The sequence below is a fragment of the Eumetopias jubatus genome, unplaced genomic scaffold (assembly GCF_037043125.1).
Source record: "Eumetopias jubatus isolate StellerSeaLion01/CBP00866 unplaced genomic scaffold, mEumJub1_p1.0 scaffold_8, whole genome shotgun sequence".
Lineage (NCBI taxonomy): Eukaryota > Metazoa > Chordata > Mammalia > Carnivora > Otariidae > Eumetopias > Eumetopias jubatus.
Window position 1 is genome coordinate 132,003,817 of NW_028274814.1, and position 22,758 is coordinate 132,026,574.

Below are 22,758 nucleotides of genomic sequence, written 5' to 3' on the forward strand. Positions count from 1 at the left end.
CACCATAGGATCGCAGGAGCTACTTTGGCCTGACTCAACCAATATGGAGGAGGTGGCTGGGAATGCCCCGTGCGAATACTTTGAGGCCAATGTGCTTGCCCAGAGCAGCTGTCAAAATTGCTTCTACCCTGAGGAGGCCCACAGTCCAAGGCACCAGGTTGGCCAGCTTCCCTGAGTGGTTGTGGTGGTTTGGGATGGGGGGTTCAGGATGGGCTGCGCCTGGTGGGCCACTAACTTGTGGCCAAACCCAGACACTGGCCTTCCTCCTGGGCAGAACAGAGGTTCTGCCATCTGTACAATGAGCTGGTGGGACCACGTTATGTTTCCCAAATGCAAGTCATTCTCCTGCTTTTATGATTTTTTTGCCATGGCCTCATGTTATTTAGTACTTATTTTGTTATGCTTTAAATAAACACCCTTTTTAAAATTTATACTAAAACAAAACTTTATAGCATCACCACAAATGGGAAACTAGGATCATATCCTTTATATAGAAGGTTAAAAGGGAAGAAAGAAAAGGAAGAAAATCATGGGGCGCCTGGGTGGCTCAGTCGTTAAGCGTCTGCCTTCGGCTCAGGTCATGATCTCAGGGTCCTAGGATCGAGCCCCGCATCGGGCTCCCTGCTCAGTGGGAAGCCTGCTTCTCCCTCTCCCACTCCCCCTGCTTGTGTTCCCTCTCTCGCTGTGTCTCTCTCTGTCAAATAAATAAAATCTTTAAAAAAAAAAAAAAAGAAAAGGAAGAAAATCAGAAATGTCATTAAATTCTCACTAGAGAGTGTTGTCAGCTGAAGGCTCTGAGCCTGAGTCTTGCTGTCTCTCTTTAAAAAGAGAGATTGGCAGGTGTTAGGGAGGCATTAAAGGCATACTAACACCTACTGGAAACTCTCCCTCGAGGTATTGAAGGAGAGAAAGGGGAGGTGTTTTCTCACTTTGCCATCCTTGTGGTCTTATGCCAAGCCCTGCTCTGTGTAAACCCAGAGCTCCTGGTACAGAAGCTACGAGAAGCATGGGACTGTGAATCTCCATGGACCACTCCAGCCTTGACCCTCCCCCGCCCCATCCCCCATGGCTCTGTCATTCCCAGAGGGTCCTGAGGCTCCTCCTGAGCCTGGCAGCCCGCTCCATGCGGGACGTTAGGCTCCACGAGGTGGCCTCCCTAAGGGAGTTACTGTTCAGTTTCAGAGCCAGGCAAGCCAGGGTCCCAATCCTAGGTTTGCCATTTACCAGCCATGTGACCTGGGGTCTTACCCTCTCTGGCTTCACTCTCCTAATGGGGGAAGTGGGACAACAGGGCCTCTCACTCAGGGCATCTGGCACTGTTTAGTCCAAGGACATGTGGCTAATTCAATACATGTTAGTTTCCTCTCTTCCTCCTTCCCAAGCCAAAAAATAAACCTGGGAGAAAATTTTCTACCTGTCCTAATACCTCCAAGAATAGCTCTCTACCCTCAGCCCCAAGTTCGGGAAACACACCTGAAGACCCTGCGAGTCTGTCTCTGATGCCCATGGCCTTCCGCAGTGGGTGGGGAGATGGCAAGTGTGGAACAGGAGGAGAAACTTGGATTCAGACAGGTCTGAGTTCTAGTGTCAGTCTAGCCACGTCTGGGCTGAGACCTTAGGCCAGCTCATGTGTTCACACTTAAGGAACAGGTGCCTAAAATGTGCCAGGCATTATGCTTCCCAGGAATGTACAGATGTGGCCCCAGGTCCCAGGGCAACCCTCTCTCTGAGGCTTACTCTAGCTCCCCTAGGAGCTTGGGTGCTGGATGCATCCCTGCTCTTTTCTCAGCTGAGCCTCCCACAGGCCAGGGGGGCAGGTGGTTATCTCTGGAAATCAGGTCACAGCCAGGATCTGCAGGGGGAGGACGGGCTACGTGGGAGGGTCCTGCTGTCTGCCAGGCACCACACATCCCTTTTCAGTGTATTTATTCTTTTTTTTTAAGATTTATTTATTAATTTGAAAAAAAATTAAAAAAAAGATTTATTTATTAATTTGAGAGAGAGAGAGAGAGAGAGAGAGAGAGAGCACGAGCTGGGGGAGGGGCAGAGGGAGAGAGAGAATCCCAAGCAGACTCCCCGCTGAGCAGGGAGCCTGATGCAGGGCTTGTCGTGGGGTTCTTTTGGGGGTTCGATCGCAGGACCCTGAGATCATGACCTGAGCTGAAACCAAAAGTTGGACGCTCAGCGGAATGCACCACCCAGGTGCCCTTTCAATGTATTTATTCTTAAATGTATTTAACATTCTATTGATTTAACACTAATAAAATTCTACTTAATGTTTTTACATTATTTATTATATACTGTTCTAAGCAAGTTACAAATATTGACCCATTTAATTGTCCTAACATCCCTAGGAGGTGCATGTTCTTATCATCCCAGTTTTGTAGATGAGAAAACCAGGCTCAGAGAGGGAAACCACTGGGCTGAGGTCACCCAGCTAGGAAGTGGAGGTGCCAGGATTGGGCCTGATGTCTGTCTGAGGCCAGAGCCCGTGCTGACCCACCAGACGGGAAATCAGAGCCAGGGACAGGCTTCGGGGCCTGCTCAGGCGGGCAGTGGGCAGTGATGGGGTCTTGGGGTGAAAGCAGGGAGGAGGTGCCATGACAGGCTGGGGGTCCTGCTCGGGCCCAGCTGGGCTGGACCCCTTGGTGGTACCCAACCCACTGCTCCCTCCTCATTCCTGTGTGGCAAGGTTCCCAGGGCGGCCAAGGCGCCAGGCTGGGCTGTGGATCTGACACCTCCCACTGTCGAGTTCTGATCAGAATCTGGCTCCAGGGCAGGGGCCGAAACTGAACCCACATGGGCCTCCTCTGGCTTGGATGGCCCTGCGCACACCCTGGCCCCGCTCCTTGGCACTGCCCAGGGCCCGCTCTCCCTGGCTTTCTTGCACACTGGTGCCCACCCTGCAGTGTGGCCAGGATGTGGCCTCAGCCCTGGGCGCTGAGCTCCGGGGTCCCCCGGGAGCCCGCGCCCAGCCTCCCCCCTCCCTGCCGGGCTCTCAGGTGAACGGCGGCGGGGATCAGGTTCCTGCGGTTTCATGTCCCGCATTGTTCTTGGCTGGGTCCCGGCTTATGAAAGAGTAATGAGGGGCCCCTGCTCGCAGCCGGCCCCTCTAAGGTTTCCGCCGCCTCGGCCGCGGCCGCCTCGGCCCAGAGTCGCGGCCTGGGAGGGCGGCAGCGTGGGGGCCTGAGCCGGAGCCCCCCGGGGACAAGGGTGCTGACAGCCCACAGCCGCCACCGCCAGAGCCCGCCGGCCAGGTAACCTGAGAGGAGGCGGGGTGCAGGGTGCCTCGGCCGCCGGCTCCCACCACCAGGGAGGGCCCGCCGCCCCGGCGAGGAGGGGAGGAATGGGGGGGCCTTCCCCGAGGTGAGTCACCGCCGTTCCCCCCGGGTGAGCCCGGCTCCAGCCTTCGCAGGTGTGGCCTGGCCAAGCGGGCGGGGGAGAGAAGGCTGCCGGCTCAGGGCCCCACCCCCACCCCGGGGCCTGGACCCTCCTGCCCCTGAGCCCCCTGCAACCCCCCTGCAGCAGGGCAAATCTCCCCTTGCTCCTTCCACCCAGGGCTCGCTTTCTGTCCCCTCAGACTTCCTCTTTCTCCCTCAGACCCATTTCCTTCACTCTCCAGGTGGGCTTGGTCCCTCCTCCTCACCTTCCGCTCTCGACCTTGTTCTCCAGCTACAGATGACCCGTTTGGGCCCTTTTGTTTCCTTCACAGCCTTCCAGCACACACATGCACATGCGCCGACACACATGTAGAGCTAAACTCACATGCACTGATGCAAACATATGCATTAGTGTCCCCCTCCCCGGCGCGCCGGGGCACACTTGCACACACAGGCCTTTATACACACACATACCTGTACATACACGTGTGCTTGCACACACCCTGAACCTCCGCCAGCCCCTGGCTTGGGTCCCCAGAGACGCTGCCCGCCTGATGGACAGCTCTCCTTGAGAAGCCTGAGATCCCAGGAGGAGATGCCTGGACACTCCGCTACACTGCCTGGTGGGGGGAGGGGCTGCGCAGGGGGAGGGAACCCCCACGTGGGCCAGGAGCTGCTTCCTCTTTCCAACTCTGCCCCAGGAGCCGGGGAGCCCTCCAAGTGCTGGGGTGCCTTACTGCGACCTGCCACGCCGCCTGCCTGCCTCTGAGGACCCTCCCCATTCCTCGGCCTCCGGCTGCCAGTCCGTGGTGGGCCCGGGCCTTGGGCCAGGGCCTGAGAGGTGGGTAGAGCCCCAGGGCTTGGGGAGGGGCTCCCTAGGGGAGGATGCCCTCACCCACCCCACCCTACACCCCTTCACGATGGCAGGATCTGTCTGTGCTGGCTGTGGGCATGGGTCACATGGGCAGGTCACACGGCCTGGGCATAGGCCAGCAGTGGGCATGTTCCGTGGGCCCTAGCTCAGTTTGCTCCAGGGTGAGGAGCAGCCATGCACCCACCCTGCAGGGGGCATGGCCCCCAGCCTGCTCACATTTCCTGGTTCCCTTGGCACAGCTTTAAAAGATTAAACAGGTAGGTACCTGTGACCACCCACCTACCTGACCATGTGCTGCTCCAGGCTCTGGGATTCCCTCCACCCCCAGGCCTGAGCTGAACTGAAGTCCCTCTTTGAGGCCATGGTGCCTTGGGAGGGCATGGCCGAGGGCCCAGAAACCCGGGTTCCAGCCTCTGTCCCATCCCCGATGGGCTAAGGAAACAAGTCATTCCCTCCTTTATGCCTCAGTTTCCCTGTTTAAAAAAGAGGAATTGAATCAAATCAGCTTTGCTTTGGGAACATGTATGCCTCACAGATAGGTAGTACTTAAAAAAACCAAAACCAGCCCTGCCATCAAGTATGTTTCAGAAAGTCCAGGGTAAACAGATTTGAATATCTGTCTTGCAAGACTTGTCAGAAAATTCAGTTTGCTAGCAGGCCTTGTGCTTTTGGGTAGGGTGGTAGAAGTATGTGGTATGTCCCAAACTCATGTGACCACAGACCTTTTTCAGGGCCCATCATCCCTTTCCATCCTGTAGGTCCATCTGTGGGTCACTCTTTGGGGACACTGCCATCTATAAGCCTACTTGGGCCTCTGGCTATCTGGACTGGCTTGTCTAAAGCAGGGCTTTCTCTGCTACTTCCTCCCTCGGCATCCAGACTGGTGACCCTGTCACTATCCCTGGAGCCCTGCTACCTCTTGAGGCCCCCCCCTTCAGCCCAGTACACCTGTCATGTCAGTTTTACTGAGCTTGAGGGTCCCACTCCTGCTCCAGTGACAGGATTGGTGCTGGGGTCACAGGCATGGTTCACGATGCAGCTGTCCCCCTTCCTGGCTCTGTGACCTTCGCCAGTCCCTTGAGCTCTCTGAGCCTCAGTGTCTTCATCTGTAAAATGGGAATCATGACACACATTTCAAAGGGAGACTGTTGTAGCTGAATGAGGCAGTCCATGTGAAGAGCCCAGCACAGGGAGGCCTGGGTGTTCACTCCCTCCTTTGCTCTAGTGTGAGGTGTGTGTGTACCTGGGTGGGGTACTACTCCCTAGTTCCCATGACTTTTGGGGGAAGAAGTCATAGGTCTTTTTCTTCTCCCAGGGGCCAGTCAGCAGGGTCCTCCGCAGAGGCCCCCGCAGAGGCCCCCACAGCCGCCCCTGGACACAGGAGCCAGGAGCCGGAGACAGTGCCCTATCTGGGGGTTCTGGCCTCCTCCCTCGGAGGCAGCTTCGACGAAGGCCCTGAGTCTGGCACCAGCTCCAGCCCTGACTGCGACACCCCTGATGATACCAGCGACTCGTCCTCCGTGGTGAGCTGGGGAGGGAAGGCCGGGGCAAGATCGCCCCTCTGTGCCAGCCCTGGGGTAGCCCCCAAACCTCCAGACAAGGGTTGAGCCTCTTACACCAGGGAACTGGGCCAGGGCCCTCTGGAGACTTAGCCAGCACCTTGGGCCGCCCGGACCAACCGCCTGGGAGGGGCAGGTGTCTCTTCCGTGAAAAGACGGAAGGAGTTTCAATTGACAGGAAGTTCCAGGTGAATCACCAATGGGGTCAGGCTGCCAAATACTCTCAGGTCACAGAGGACCGGGATGCTGGGCATGCTCTCCGGAGCAAGGATGGGACTGGTTCTGGGCCCTGTCCTGGTCACACACCTCTGAGCTCCATGACCAGCCCTGGCATAGATCTCTGAAGGACAGAGGAGAGGGAGCAGGCTGGGGAGCCCAGGCAAGGGCTGGGGGCCATTTGGCTGGGAGAAGAGAAGACGCGGGTACTTCCTGGGGTATTCACCCCTCAAAGGGCTGTCACAGGGCAGGAGAGGCAGGTTATCTGTGAGACCTCTGAGGGAAAGTGATGGGACGGCAGGTGTGGGCTCAAGAAGGCTCACCACCCCCTCTGAGGGAGAGACTTTATGGCCCCATTCTAGGGCAAGAAAACTGAGGCTCGGAGAAGGGAAACAACTTACTTGAGGCCATGTATCTGGGAAGTGGAGGGGCAAGGCTTTGAACCCACTTCTCTCTGGACCCTGGGGGCGTCTCTGCCGACTGGGGGCTGCCATGCCAGGGCCTTTCGACCACAGGGAGTCCAAGTGCGCTGGGTTCAAGTCCCCTCCCACCTAAACCATTTCCCAGCTGCGTGACTTAGGGCAAGTTTTTAGCTCTGACGTACATGCCTGCCTCAAGGGTTGGTTGAAGATTAGCTAAGTTAACGTCTGCAAAGGGCCCGGTGCAGTGCTGAGTATACAGCAGGTGCTATTCAATGTCAGGGCCTTTCCCTTTGTCTACCTATCTCATGCTGGGAGCACGGGCCCTAGAGGCTCCATGCTTTCTCCTCCCTTCCCTGGCAGGACTGGGACACTGTTGAAAGGCCGGAGGAGGCCTCCAGTGGGGACGAGCTCACCGTGATGATCCCGAGGAAGCCCCAGGAAGGGCCAAGAGCTGACAGTGCCCGAAGGGCTCCATCTCTCCTCACCCGGTCCCCTGTGGGAGGGGATACCGCAGGCCAGAGAAAGGAAGGTGAGTCCTGCTAGGCCAGCTTGGTCGCTGTGACCACATGATGGCCCGGGGCCTGGCCAGATCTCACTAGCCATCTGGGTCCCCCAGCACATCTTACTTTGGTGGCCTGAGTGATAACAGTACAGTTCCCATATAATTATGGAGCGGCCACGGTGTGCCATGCGACCTACTTTAAATACATCATCTCACAGCTGGTTGGTTAGGATTAGGTTGCAATTGACAGAAACCGACTGAATGTAGATGAAATGACTCACATAAGTAAAAAGTTTAGGTGGCTGTGACTTCAGGTATGGCTGGATCCAGATGTTCAAACAGTATCAGAAATCTGGTTTCTACTGTGTTTTCTTCTGCACTGGCTTTGTTCTCAGCCTGACCGTCCCTCAGTCGTGGCATGATGAGCAGCAGCAGGCCCAAGCTCTATCCCACCTGCATATCAGCTCCCAAGAAAGAGGGTACAATCTTGTCCTTAGGGTTTCCCCTGGGACCCAACGTGGGTCACGTGCCCAACCTGGTGATCAGGGATGGGGTCAGGCGCCTGTGCACACCTCATGGCGTGAGAGTGGGGGAGGAGATTGCTCACAGGAAATCAGGGGCATCGTTTGCAGAGAAAGGGAAAAGGCTGCTGGGCAGGCCACACCCCCAGATGCTCACGACCCTGGTTAGCACCTCACTGGCATGTGAGCCGGGTGGGGGTGATGGGAGCATGTGGAGCACGGGAGTCGGGGGGAGAGAGGAGGCTGATGTAGGGGGCCGCTCACACCCTGACCCTCCCTCCAAGCCTGTTTTTCCTGCAGTCTGTTCCATGTCACCACCATTCTGACGGCTCAGGCCCCCAATCTTGTGTTTTCCCGATTTCTCTGTTTCTTCACCTTTGTATTCAGTCAGCAGTTGTGGTTAGGGCCACCTGCAAAACACACCTCAAATCTGTCCCCTTCTTGCCATCTGTACAAGTACTCCCTGGCCAAACCACTGCTGCCCCCCGCTGGGATTGTCGCCAGAGTCCCCTTCAAGCCTCCGGATTCTGTCCGGCCCTCTCAGTCCGTTCCCCACAGCAGCTGGAGCCGCCTTTCAAAACACAAGGGGCACCCGGGTGGCTCAGTCGGTTATGCATTTGACTTTTTTTTTTTTTAAAGATTTTTTTTTATATATTTATTTGAGAGAGAGAATGAGAGATAGAGAGCACGAGAGGGAAGAGGGTCAGAGGGAGAAGCAGACTCCCTGCTGAGCAGGGAGCCCGATGTGGGACTCGATCCCGGGACTCCGGGATCATGACCTGAGCCAAAGGCAGTCGCTTAAACCAACTGAGCCACCCAGGCACCCTGCATTTGACTTTTTGATTTCAGCGCAGGTCATGGTCTCAGGGTCGTGAGATCGAGCCCTGCATTGGGCTCCACGCTGAGCGTGGAGCCTGTTTGAGATTCTCTCTCCCTCTGCCCCTTCCCCTGCTCGCAGGCACATGTGCTCCCCCCCCCAAAAAAACAAACAAAAACATGAATCAGATCTTATCACCGCCCCATCCCCACTGCCTTGCCCTCTCAGGCCCTGGGGAGAGGGTGCATGGGAAGAAGTAATATCACAGAAGACGCAGGGAGCCAAATGCCTCCCCGGAGTGAGAGTGGCCTAATAGGCAGGTGGGATTTTGTACTAAATACCTGCTTTCTTGCTTCTCACACAGGGCAGTGGAGTGGGGGGAACCCTCACTCTGTGCCCTTCTTGATCGAAGGCAGTCACTACTGTCCACTTGGTGGCAGGCTCCCACACTGCAGACAGGGAGCCAAGGCCCCGGAGGAGTTAACCAACTCCAGGATGAGACATTAGGAACCCCTTGACATCCCGCTCTGGGCTCCTCCTAGTTTGCAAAGCACACTCCAAGGGGTAGGCTGCACAGAGCCCCGCCGGCCGAGGGACAGGACACGGTGCCCTAGGACTTATGTAGAGCCTGCCCTGTGTGCGCGTTTAGGGGGCTGTGGGAGAGAGGTCAGATCCTGGGGGGGCCAGGCCGAAAGGGATGCTCGAGGTGGGCGGGCAAGGAAGAAGCCTGGGCTGGGGGCACTGACCCTACTGTGAGGCACCGGGAGTGGTGGCGAACGCCATCTCAGCCAGCACCCGTGCTCAAAGGGTGAGGCAGAGCTCAGAGCTGGAGGCGGGCAGCACAGTATGATTGAGCCCTTCCTGTGTGCTCAGCACTTTCCTTAGCCGGGGAGACACAGTGGAAAACTAGAAGGTGGGGCCCCTTCCCAAATGGAGCAGGGAGTCTGGTGGGGGTGGCCAGAGCCTCGCCAGCCATGTGAAGTCCCTGGATTTTCTTCCAAATGCAGTTGGGAGCCCCTGATGTTTTTGCCATCTTTTATTTTGAAATAATTTTAGATTTATAGCAGAGTTGCAAAGAGTCCAGAGAGTTTCCATTACAACCCTTTGCCTGGTTCGCCTAATGTTGACATTTTACAAAACCAAAGTACGGCTATCAAAATTAAGAAATTAACATTGGTATAGCACCACTGTCTAAACTATAGACTTTATTTGGGTTCATCCGTTTTCCCCACTAACGTCCCTCTGTGGTCCTGCGCTCCCATCCAGGACCCACACTGCATGGAGACACCATGTCTCCTAGTCTCCTCCAGTCTGATAGCTTTCTGGTCCCTCCTTGTAAGCAGGGGTGATCTAGCCAGGTTTGCTTTTGGAAAGGATCTCCCTGAATGGATGATGACCTGGGGCCCCCAGTGCAGATGCTGGGGGCTATTGCAACCATCCAGGCGAGGGATGTGGGTGGCTGAGGGGGAGGTGGGAGGAGGCGGATAAGAGAAGCCGGCCCATTTGGAACGCCATGGGGCGTCAGGCATTGGGCAACAACAATGAAAAATTAAGTGCTGCTATGTGCTTGGTTCTGGTCCCTTGCTAGGTGCTGGAAATTCAGACTTCGGGGCCAGCAGGTCAGAAAGTTTGGAGGAGACAGAGCTTTCTAAGCAGGAGGGGAGGGCATCTTAAGCATGGCCTTTCTTTTCTTTTTTAAGATTTTATTTATTTATTTGAGAGAGAGTGAGCATGCGAGAGAGCTAGCACAAGCTGGGGGGTGGTGGTAGAGGCAGACTCCCCACTGAGCAGGGAGCTGGATGTGGGGCTCGATCCCAGGACCCTGAGATCATGACCTGAGCCAAAGGCAGACGCTTAACTGACTGAGCCACCCAGGAGCCCCTTAAGCATGGCCTTTAATGAAAGCAGTGGTGGCTCGTTCCAGAAGCCACCATACCCTTCATTCCTCTCCTGAAGCTCCGGCCCAGGGACACACACACAGCTGGGGGCCACCACATGCTGGGTGACCAAGGGCTGAGGGGGCTGGAGGGTGACACTGAGGTCATGGTGGTCCCTCCCTGGGAATGGGTGTTGTGAAGTGGTCCCTGTTTAGGGCAGTTACATTAATCTCTCGGACCAGGGCTGCTCAGACTGTAATGTGCATACAAATCACCTGGGAATCTTATTAAAATGTAGATTCCTCGCAGTGCACCCAGGGCGGGGGCCCTGAGAGTCTGCATTTCTAGCAAACTCCCAGGTGAGGTCCATGCTGCAGGTTCACAAAAGTCCATACTGGGCTCAGGGCAGCCCTGAGAGCATCCAGGACAGGAGCCTCTCTGGGTATAAGGAATGGGAGCTTTCTAGAGCTATCACACGTGAAAGAGGCTCCTTAGAAGAGATGGGGGGAGTTCTCAGAACTCACTCGCAGGAGGTAGAACAGGGAAAGGGAAGTTGCTAGGTAGCTGCCCCCAGACCCACCTCTCCCTCTCTTGGGTCCCATGGGCTATTGTCAAAAGAGCTCTCTACAAATTTGTGCAGGGATCCCCAGTCGACATGTCCTTTCAGCTCTGGAGCCTACCTCCCAGTGACTGAGTCAGCTGGGGTTTCAGTGTCAAGTTCCCAGCCTCAGCTTGAGAGAGACCTTTAAGCCTCGTCCGATCTAACTCACTCCGAGGGGTGGACTCACTTGGTCTGGACAGTGGGTCCTCTAAGAAGGGGCTGTGGGCTCTGCCTTAATCATCTCTCCCAGGGGACAAAGAGAGGTTGTGTGTGAGACTCCTCCCCTTATCTTGAACCTGCCTCTCCCCTCTCTCCAGACACCTGCAGTGGGAGCCGAAGCGCTGGACAGCACTGGGCGAAGCTCCGGGGAGAGAGTGGGTACTTCTTGGAGCGGCACCGGTCGGCACTAACCCCGGCTTCCTGTGAGACACCGCAGGGCGGACCTCGCAGTGCCACCCCCCAGGCTTCCTCTCTTCATTGTTCTGCCCAGAGGGATGTTGCTCACACTGCTTCCACACAGTTCGATACCCCCCAAGCCTCCTCTCCCACACAAATTGCCCAGCGGGACAAACCCAAAACCTCATCCACCCAACAGGACATGCCCAGGACCTCTCTCACACAGCACAACACCCTCAGAGCATCCTCTCCCTCAAGAATCACCCAACGGGATAACCCCAGAACCTCCTTCGTCCAACGAAACAGTCCTCGAGTTTCCTCTCCCACCAGAGCCACCCAACAAGACAACTCTAGAACCTCTTCTATTCAACAGGACAACCCTCAGACTTCTTTTCCCACATGTATTCCCCAGAGGGACAACCCCAGAGCCTCCTCTCCCAATAGAACCATCCAACGGAGCAACCCTAGAACATCCTGTGCCCAACTGGACAATCCCAGAGCCCCCTCTCCCAACAGAGCCACCCAGCGGGACAACTCCAGAACCTCCTGTGCCCAACGGGACAATCCTAGAGTCCTCTCTCCCAACAGAACCACCCAACGGGACAACTCCAGAACATCCTGTGCCCAACGGGACAATCTCAGAGCCCCCTCTCCCAACAGAACCACCCAACGGGACAACTCCAGAACATCCTGTGCCCAACGGGACAATCCCAGGGTCCCCTCTCCCAACAGAACCACCCAGCGGGACAGCTCCAGAACATCCTGTGCCCAACGGGACAGTCCCAGAGCCCCCTCTCCCAACAGAACCATCCAGCGGGACAACTCCAGAACATCCTGTGCCCAACGGGACAGTCCCAGAGCCCCCTCTCCCAACAGAACCATCCGGCGGGACAATCGCAGAGCCCCCTCTCCCAACAGAACCATCCAACGGGACAATCCCAGAGCCCCCTCTCCCAACAGAACCATCCAGCGGGACAATCTCAGAGCCCCCTCTCCCAACAGAGCCACCCAGCGGGACAACTCCAGAACATCCTGTGCCCAGCGGGACAATCCCAGAGCCCCCTCTCCCAACAGAACCACCCAGCGGGACAACCCCAGAGCTTCTTGTATTCAACAGAACATCCCCAGAACCTCTTCTACCCAACGGGACAACCCTAAAACCTCTTACATGCAATGGAATAACCTTAGAACCTCTTATACTCAACGAGACAATCCACAGTCTTCCTCTCGGCGGGACAACCCTAGAACTCCCTCCCCTCAATGCTGCACACAACGGGACCATCCCAGGAATTCTCTCCATCGTACTAACAAAGATATTCCCTGGGCCTCCTTTCCTCTCCGCCCGACCCAGACTGAAGGCCCCCGAACCTCTTCCCCATCTCGCTCCAAGCAAAGTGAAGTTCCCTGGGCCTCCATTGCCCTTCGGCCAACCCAAGGGGACAGGCCTCCTCAGACCTCATCTCCTACTAGGCCAACTCAGCGCGACCCACCTCTCTCCTCCGGATCTCCTCGACACAACTCACCATCTCCAGCCGCTTCCTCCTCCCGTAACCCGGGCCCCCACAGTGCCTCTCGGACTTCTTCACCTCTGTACCCTGCTACCCGCGGGGCACCCCAGACCCCTTCTGAGCCCTCCCAGCCTCCATGTTCTGTGTGTATTGGGCATCGGGATGCCCCTCGAGCTTCTTCACCTCCTCGCTATTTGCAACATGACCCCTTCCCCTTCTTCCCAGACCCCCACGCACCTGAGAGTGAATCGCCCCACCATAATCCCCCCTATATACCTCCACCCGTGTGCATTGGACACCGGGATGCCCCCCGGGCTTCTTCACCCCCCCGCCACACCCAGTTTGACCCCTTCCCCTTCCTCCCAGACACATCAGATGCTGAGACTCAGTCCCCCCAGCATGACCCTCCTCAGTTCCCCCCACCTGTGTGTATTGGGTACCGTGATGCACCCAGGGCCTCCTCCCCGCCGCGCCAGCCCCCAGAGCCCTCCCTGTTATTCCAGGATCTTCCCAGGGCTAGCACTGAGAGCCTTGTCCCCTCCACACTCTCTCTGCACGAGCAGCCCCACATGCCTACCCCCGTGTGTATTGGGCACCGGGATGCACCCTCCTTCTCGTCCCCACCACGCCAGGCCCCTGAGCCCTCCCTCTTCTTTCAGGATCTCCCAGGGACTAGTATGGAGAGCCTGGCCCCCTCCACTGACTCTCGGCATGGCTCCCCAATGCTGCCCCCCCAAGTGTGCATCGGGCACCGGGATGCACCTAGAGCCTCCTCCCCACCCCGCCACCCCCCCAGTGACCTAGCACTCCTGGAACCCTCACCTCCGCCAGGCAGCTCGGGGGGCTCCCGGGGCTCAGCAGCCCCTGGGGAGACCAGGCACAACTTGGAGAGGGAAGAGTACACCGTGCTGGCTGACCTGCCCCCACCCAGGAGGCTGGCGCAGAGGGAGCCAGGGCCCCAGTGCAGCAACGGGGGCCGCACCCGCAGCCCTGGCCGAGCAGAGGTGGAGCGCCTCTTCGGGCAAGAGCGCAGGTGAGCTCAGGGCGGGGCCAGCTAGGTGGGCTGGGGAGGAGTCTCGGCGGCAGGACAGGTGGAAGTTTCACAGGCTTAGGTTGGCAGATGGAAAGGGTGCAGACCCCCATCCTGCCACTGACTGGCTGTGTGACCTTGGGCGAGTCACTTCATCTCTGTTTCCACATTTTAGGAGGTTTTTTTGGAAACCAAGTGATACTGTGTATAGCCTAGTGGTTAAGAGCAAAGACCAGGGTCAGGCGGGCTGGGTTCAAATCCCGGGTCAAACCCACTCCCCAGACTATGTGACCTGGTAAAGTGATTTAACCTACCTGAGCCTCAGTTTCCTCATCTGTAAAATGGGGAGAATGTTAGTACCTTAAATAAGGTTAAACTCACAAACCCTTTCTTTGATCCAGAATCACAGGTTTATTTATTTTTTCCTTCTTACATGAAGGAAAAGAAAGTACCTATGATTCTTTTCTGCTTTTAAAAAAATTTTTTTTAATTCTTTTCTTTCTTTTTTTTTTTTCTCTTCTACTTTAACCAAGAAAACTCATGGGTCCCCTTCAATTTCAGAAAACAGAGATGTCAGTTTATTTTTTTTTAAAGATTTTATTTATTTATTTGAGAGAGAGAATGAGAGAGAGAGCACATGAGAGGGGGGAGGGTCAGAGAGAGAAGCAGACTCCCTGCTGAGCAGGGAGCCGGATGCAGGACTCGAGTTCCTGGAGTTCCAGGATCATGACCTGAGCCGAAGGCAGTCGCTTAACCAACTGAGCCACCCAGGCGCCCCGAGATGTCAGTTTAAAATGAATGGCCAAAGCCAGATATTTTATTAAGAATTTATTTATTTGAGGGTGCCTGGGTGGCTCAGTCGGTTAAGCGACTGCCTTTGGCTCAGGTCATGATCCTGGAGTCCTGGGATCGAGTCCCGCATCGGGCTCCCTGCTAAGCAGGGAGTCTGCTTCTCCCTCTGACCCTCTTCCCTCTCGTGCTCTCTATCTCTCATTCTCTCTCTCTCAAATAAATAAATAAAATCTTAAAAAAAAAAGAAAAGATTTATTTATTTGACACAGTGAGAGAGAGGAACACAAGCAGGGGGAGTGGGAGAGGGAGAAGCAGGCTTCCCGCGAAGCGGGGAGCCCGATGCGGGACTCGATCCCAGGACCCTGGGATCATGACCTGAGCCGAAGGCAGGCGCTTAACGACTGAGCCACCCAGGCGTCCCAAAAGCCACATAGTTTAAATAAGAGAACTTATAGAATTACAAATTTTGTAGAAGTTAAATGTCACTTTCCTGGGACATGGCGACAATGCCAGAAGTCCAGTCTAAGTATCCCGCAAGTCTCTTTGGTCAGCAGGGCCGCACAGGTGGTTTATGACCCAAAGCGTCTGCTTTGGCACAGCTCGGGGAGGGAAAACATTTCCTCTCGATCTGGCTGAGATTTCCTTCTCCCGCAGTTCCAGCCCCAGAGTTTTCAAGGACCGGGGCTGGAATACCATTAGTTAAGGTTAAAAGAACCCAAAAAAGTAGGTCTGGAAGTCTCAAAACTTACAGTGTATAATTCAGTACATTACAGTGTATTTACTGAGATAGAGTTGTATAGCCACCCACAACCTAATTTGAGAAACTTTCCATCACCCCGGGAGCGGGTAGTATTTTGCATTCCAGAATTCTTCTTTGTTTTCCTTGGGGCAGTATTTTCTCTTAGGTTTGAATCTACTTGAGAAACCTTATCTCTTACTTTTCAGATTTCCTTCTCCGGTAAGTTTTATCCATTTACTACCCAGGTGACAACCTCTGGGGTCTCCATCATTATTGTAATTCTGTCTTTGGTCTTTAAACAAACAAAAAACACACATTTTAATTTTTCTAGGGCAGTTTTAGGTTCATAGCAAAATTGAATGGGAAGTACAGAGATTTCCCATTCAGCCGCCCTATACACACAGTCTCCCCCCACTACAACAGCCTTCACCAGAGTGGAGCATTTGTTACAAACCGTGAACCTACATTGACATGGCATTATTACCCACCGTCCATAGTTTACAATAGGACTCCCTTCTGATGGTGTACGTTCTGTGGGTTTGGACAAACATATAATGGCATGTATCCACCATTATGCTATCACGCAGAGTATTTAACTGCCCTAAAAACCCCCTTGTCTTTGGCCTTTTTTATGATTACTATTTTTGGTCCAGTATCAATGTGCATACTTTTGATTTTATCTGATAATTCAGCAGGGACACTAAAGGTCTTTATACCAGAGTTATATTTTCTTCTTTTTCTTTTTTTCCTTATGGCAATAACTTTGAGAGAGAGAAAAGTTTATAATAGAAGTCAGGAATATGTTTATACTCTTGTTAACCGTTTAATTATTTTTCCATAGATACTTCTATTCATTTTATTTTACTCTCTTTGAAGTTGTTTACCTTTTAAAAGCTTTATTGCAGTATAACTGATAGACAAAAAATTGTATATATTTAATGTCTACATTTTGAAGTAGACTATTTACTATTAATCAAGATTTTATAACTCTACTGAGTACGTAAGTTATTTTCTCTTGTATGGCACTTTTTCCAAATAGAAAAACATTTGTCGTCTGAAGATGAAATTTTAAAACCTATTTAAATATCTGTAAGGGACAGACTGAAAGTTATGAGTGGGTGGCTAGAGAGCCATGCTTTTATTTTCTTCCATATATTCATTCAACATGTATTTATTGAGCATCTACTCTGTCCAAGCATTGTCTAACTGAGCCTGGAAAATTTCTTTTAAAGGGCTATCCCATTAAAGCATTAGATGTTTTGGCTTGATAGCTTCATTCTTCCCCCTCTAGATGCCTTTGGAATCCCTTATCTTAGCATCATATAAACATTTTGGAATCTCTTGAATGTAAAACAGAGCCTTCATGGAATTTGCTAGACTTGATGGCTTTTGTCCTTTAATACCTTCTGGAAGTAGAGTAGAGCCCATCCAAGCTTCCAAAGGAAATATGCTTCGTCTCCCTTGTTGCAGCCACACCAACACTGAGGAACAGGCAGCCCGAGGGGACTGGGTTCTCCGTTGGCTTCTCAGAATCTTCTTGAGTCCTTTCTTCCTATCTCTCAATTCCACATGGGGGAAACTTCTCAGAAGGGATGATCGTTGGGCAAGCTGGAGTTTATACAGAAAGTGCATCCACTCGAGGGGTACCCATTCTCCTGTACGCCCTGCACTGAGCAGTCTTCTCTGTTACCCTCCCCAGCCTAGTCATTTGGAGCTTTCGCTATGTGGAGCCCCCAACACCTGGTTCTGGGGAAAACTCCCTCTGAGGCCTCAGATCTAACAGAGCAAGGAACCCTCCTAGTCTCAGATAGATTAAAAATAGAAGCTGATCAAGCAGCACTTAAACTCAGAAACACTAACTCCGGGGTAGAGGACTTTGGCTTCCTGTGAGTCTACAAAAACTTGACTTACTTTATGGGTCTGTTTTTGTTTTTTGTTTTTTTTAAGATTTTATTTATTTATTTATTTGAGATAGAGAGCGAGTATGAGCAGGGGGAGAGGCAGACGGAGAGGGAGAAGCAGACTCCCCACTGAACGCAGAGCCTGATGCGGGGCTTGATCCCTGGACCCCAAGATCATGACCTGAGCCAAAGTCAGATGCTTAACCAACTGAGCCACCCAGGCACCTTATGGGTCTTATTCTAATGACATTGGCAAAAGCCATAGACAACAGCAACAAAGCCCAAACTCATAATTCTTTTACTCTCCAAAGCCTCTGTGGAGTTTCAGTGTAGTTCCCAAGGGAGAGACAGGCTGAAGGCAGAGCACAGGTCTGGTGAGCAGAGATCCCTCTTCCTTCCCTTTTGGCTGGCTCAGTTGGGGCTCGGCACCGGGTCATCTCTTTCAGGCTTCCCTCAGGTCAGTCCAGCCATTAGAGACCCAGCTCCCTTTGTCCATTTAGATGAAGTCAGACCTGTTGAAATAAACATCCAGTGGAGCTGTTGAGTCTTGGGTTTTGATGCCCTTACATACGGGACGGGAGAGGTGTGCCCAGATTCTGTCTGGTTGCTACCTTTCAACAGAGATGTCATGTTAAATATTAACAACCACAGCTACTCATTGTTAAGCAAGACAATGAACTGGAACTAGGGACTTTTTACAGCTTAGAGGTTATCTCTGTTGGATGTGGCAACAATGCCTGGAGTCCAGGTGTCTTAGAAGTGACATTTGCGTGAACAGTTTATGTTGGACTTTCTGGAAATGTAGAGGATGTTTCTTCCTTCTGATCTTGCTCAGAGCTCTTTTACTGACAGCTAGGATGGTCTGGAGTGTTCAAGGCTAAGTGCTGGAACCCTCTTAGTTACCGAGGGGGAGGAAAGACAGGCCTGGGAAATCCCAAACTCACCATGTGGACAGGAAAAGGGCAGAAAGAATGGGATATGGGGGTACATAACTCTCTGCATCTCCCCTCCGCACCTCATGGGGTACGTGAGAGAAAGTGGGATGGTCAAGTGCTTGGCACCTGGAACATAGGAAGTGCTCAATGTGTGCTGTTACGATCATGTGTGCCCAGTGCCTGGTACACAGTAGGTGCTCATGTCTAGGGGTGAGTGGTGGGCTGCTCGTGGGGTGGTGGTCAGAAACAGGAAGTACTGAGTGAGACAGGAGGCAGTCAAGGCCAAGGCTAAGCCCCCCATCCTGTGCTTACCCTTTTTCCCCACTTTATTGCCCCCTGAGGTAGACAGATTAGAGTGGTCAACCATCCTCATTTTTCAGAAGGGGAAACTGAGAACCTGAGAGGATGATCCCTTACTTAGAGCCCTTCAACAAGCTCATGGCGGGCCCCCCAGTCTCCCACATCTCCTCCGATTGGGGGCGGGAGTAGAGGACCCAGGATGCTGGAAGTGGGACAGCCCCAAGGGCCCTCAGAGGGGCGGCTGCTTTTGCTCATAGGAAGTCCGAGGCACCAGGGGCTTTCCAGGCCCGGGACGAGGGGCAGTCGCAGCGGCCCAGCCAAGGTCAGAACCACCTTCTCCGAAGACAGCCCAGCCCTGCCCTCAGCAGGGAGGTGAGCACTGCCAGTCCGCCCCGGGCCCCTGCAGCCCCGAGAGGTGGGCCACTGCTTCTCCCCTCCCCCAGGTGCCAGGCTTGGGTCTTGGGAAGGAGGTCCTTTATGAAAGGGTCCAAGTCCCAATCATGGGCCTCCAGCTTCCCCCTCTCCCAAAGAGCCAGCAGCTCTTGGCAAAATTGAGAAGGACCCCACATTAGTCCTTTGTAGATCGCCCTTCCATGTCGTCACCCTCCTTCATTAGGCACCTGCTATCTTGAAAAGCTTTCAGGGAGAGCCCCAGATGCATCATTCCGGCTTTAAGGGCTATGTCTTCCAGGGTGGCCATTCGTATTTTTAAAGAAACTCTTAGAGAGCAAGGCCCGACCCAGTGGGGTGGGGTATTGGTGGTGGAAGTTCCAGCACCTGATAGCACAGGTTGGAATCAATATCTTGGCGGGGGGCGGGGGTGGGTAGGAAAGTAAGCAGCGTTTTAAAGATCTCTTTCTGAAAGTGAGGAGACTGGGTGAAAGGAAAGAGCTGACCCCCCCCCCTCCCCTGCCCAGGGAGGGAAATCAGGGACCCTAGGTACTTTGTGGCTTGCTGTCATCCAGGCTGCTGTGAAGACAGCCTGCCTCTCCCCAGGCCTGGCAAAGGCCAGTCTCTGTCCTAGAGAGAGACCACCCAGTCAGGGTCCTGGAGCCTCACCCACCCGCTCACCTCATCCTCAGGTAACCAAGTCCCTTGCGAAGCAGGCAGAACCGGCCCGGAGGAGCCAAGCAGAGCCCCCTCATCCCAGGAGCCCCGAGAGGCGGCCTGAAGGGGACCGGCAGCTCCAGGGGTCCTCGCTGCCCCCAAGGACATCAGCCAGGGCCCCTGAGAGGGAGCGGCGGACAGAGAGACCTCTGGAAAGTGGCCAGGCGGGCCCAAGACAGCCTCTGGGGGGGTGGCAGAGTCTGGAGGAGCCTCCAGGAACTCAGGGCCCTTACAGACATCTGGAGAGAGGGTGCGACAGCCTGCAGGAGGGCCCAGGCCTGGGGGACTGGCAAGGACTTGGGGGGCCCTGCCGGGGGGTTGCCAGAGCCCCAGAGGGAACTTGGAGGGGCCCTCTCAGGGAGTCTGAGGAGAGCTGGGGGCAGCTGGGTGGCCCCACCGGCCACAGGGGGCAGGCAGAGGCCTGGGAGGAGCCCCCTAGTAATGGGTTGCGGGAGTCCCCCGACAGGTCAGCTCAGAGAGGCTGGGGCGGCCTGCAGGAGCTGCCCAGTGCTCACCAGCCTAAGAGCCCCCCAGAGAACTCCAGGATAGGCCCAGCAGAGTTCTTGAAATCCCAAAGGCCTGAGACACCCACCACCATGGGCTGGGGGGCTGAGGGAATGTGCGCACACCTGCACAGCCCTGAGAGGCGACGCGAGCTCGATGGGAGGGACCTCGTGGGCCTTCTCGGGGCGCCCAGAGAAGGGGCCTCGGCCCGCACGGAGGAGTTGACGCTCACCTCCCACCTTCCCAGGTTGGACTGGGAAGGCCTCCTGGAGCTCCTGCAGGCCCAGCTGCCCTGCAAGGACCCAGCTGGACACTGGGGTACCCCAGCCCCGGCTTCAGGGCCAGAGGTGGGTTCCCCAGGCACAAACGGTGCCCCAGAGCTAGAGCAACAGGGCCAGCCTGACGGCTGGGAGGAGTCCACACTGGTCAATGGACAGAGCGCTGGGCAGTGGCCCCAGAGCTCTGCCCAGCCACCCAGCCCTGCCTGCACCGCCACCCAGTGGCCAAAGACCAAAGTGACGAGTGGACCAGAGACCTCGGCTAAGGCTGGTCTGGAGGAGTTGGGCCCTCTGGGAAACAGGAGCCCTGCAGAGGGTCCCAGCTTGCCAGACTGGGAGGTAAGTCTGTCTCACAGGCAAGGGGCAGCCTGAAAAGAAAGCCGCCCCGCCCAGACAAGGATCCTTAGAAAGGCCTCTCTTTGGCTCCTGCACGCCCTCCAAGGCTCAGCCCTAATCCTCCCTCCTGACCAACACTTTCCCAACCACCCAACTGGGCAGCAGTGATAACGACCCACACTTTTTGATGACCAGCATTTACTAGCTGCTAAGCCCTGGTTTGGGTATTTCTGGGTATTTTCCTCCTTTAATCTCCACAGCAACCTGAAGGCACCGTGTATTCACAGATCAGGAACTGGAGGCACAGAGAGGTTAAACTACCCGAGATCTCACAGCTAGTGAGGGCTGGGGCTGGGGTAGCGGATCCCATGGGACGGCTCAGCGCAGACCACCCCGGGGCTTCAAGCAAGGTGCTCTGCCCAGGGCGCTCCCCCTTCCCGGCTGTGCAGGCCCTCTTCCTGCGGCCTCTGGTGGTTCCTACCTGACCCTGGCTTGGACCGCAACCAGTGTGGTCAAGTCCCCTCCACCCTGCCCTATTCGAAGTTCCTCAAAGTCTGGACAGCTTCACTTAGCCCTTTCTGGCCCCTACCAGCTCCTCTTAGGCACAGAGAAGAGGTTGCACAAATGCTTGTTGGGTTGAGCGGGCTGCTAAGCCAGGCTATTTAAATGAGGGCCCATGTGCAAGGCAGGCCCAGTCCTGACACGGAGTAGGAGCTCACCAGGTCCCTTCCCTGCCTCCTTCGCCCCAGGGGCGGGGTCACGGAGTCAGTGGTACGCTGGTGCTGCCCGGAGCATCTACCTGCAGCTGGCGGCTGGGGAGGCCAGAGCAGGGCAAGCTAGTCTCAGCTCACTGGGAATGCAGCATGCATTTTGGGGCACCCAGCCTCTCTTGCCCTGTAAAATGGGACCAGCTGCTTCCCTCATAGGCTCCGCTGGGGTGATTTGGAGGCTCCTGCTCGTTCATCCAAATGCCCTCACTTCCTTGATGTCCAGCCCAATGCCACCTCCCTCCTGGACGACACTATACTGGGTTCTGAGCCTGGTGCCTTACATCCTTTGCCATGTATGCCTCAGCCTGATAGAAGGCTCAGACATGTCTGGCATTTGCTGGGGGTCACACATGCATAAGTTGTGAGAAATTAGATCAAAGCTTCAATTCCAAAGCCCCAGCTTTTAACTGCCATGTTGTGAAGCCTCTGAGCACAGGGTCCGACTGGGGAGCCCCTTCCTCTGTATTTCCCTGAGGCTTTTATCTACTTACTTTCCAACTGACTCAATGCACAGACACCAGAGAGATGCAGGGATGAACCAACTAGGTCCTGCCCTCCTGGCCAGAGGGGGACTGGGGAATTTGGAGCCCCCGCCCAAGAAGCTGTCATATTTGTCAGGGAGGCATACGGACCACAGGCAGCTCAGGGAGGAGGGGTGCTATGGCCCAGTGGATGCTGGGACACTGCTGCCTGGCCTGGTCTACCGGAAAGAGTCTTTCCCAGCACTTGCTCCCTGGTGAGGCGCCGGAGTCCCTGGCAAGTTAGCCATGGCCACTAGGGAGGGGCGGGAGGGAGCACCAGGTGCTTAAGGGCATTTCACGAATGACACCGCAGAGGCATTTACCAGGTTGCTGGGGCGCCAGTTGGTCACCCTCTATGCAAATCCTTGGCATGGCTTCCCCTTGCCCTTCCTTCCACCCCACATTTGCTCTCTACTCCACGGAGATGAATGCAGAGCTCTGCGGGCACATCTCCCTACCTTTGCACGTGCCTTTCCCATTGCTTAGGATGCTTTCCCTTCCCTCTTCACTCACCGAACACTTGGTTCATCGTTCAAGTCTTAGACCAGGTGCCCTGTTCTGAGATATCTTCCCTGAATACTCACCCCACCCCTACGTTGGAAATGTTTCCCTTCTAGGCTCAGAAATTCTGTCATTTCCCCCATAAGAAAGTTGTCATTTCCTCCATAGGAAAGAGGAGCCCTCTGGGGGTGGGAGCTGCACCTACTTTATCTCTGCACTTCTGGCTCCTGGCCCAGAATGTGACACAACAGAGGAGCTCAGCTCAATGGATGATGGATCAGTGAATCCATGAATGCTTAAATGCATGCAAGAAACAAACGGAGGATGGGTGGCTCAGTGGGTAGATGATGGATGAATGATGGACAATAGGT

The 22,758-nt window shown here is 54.8% G+C and overlaps 1 protein-coding gene across 1 annotated transcript in view; it reads left to right on the plus strand.

Annotated features, from left to right (window-relative positions):
• The first annotated feature begins 43 nt into the window (after positions 1-43).
• The window catches only part of TRIOBP (TRIO and F-actin binding protein), a 53,231-nt gene continuing 30,516 nt past the window's right edge, over positions 44-22,758 (plus strand). Inside the window, exons 1-7 of the mRNA XM_088025376.1 lie at positions 44-157; positions 4,082-4,221; positions 5,570-5,777; positions 6,812-6,980; positions 11,087-13,706; positions 18,628-18,742; positions 19,453-20,598. Of these exons, the coding sequence (XP_087881502.1) occupies positions 44-157; positions 4,082-4,221; positions 5,570-5,777; positions 6,812-6,980; positions 11,087-13,706; positions 18,628-18,742; positions 19,453-20,598 (4,512 nt within the window). The remainder of the gene's footprint in view (positions 158-4,081; positions 4,222-5,569; positions 5,778-6,811; positions 6,981-11,086; positions 13,707-18,627; positions 18,743-19,452; positions 20,599-22,758) is intronic.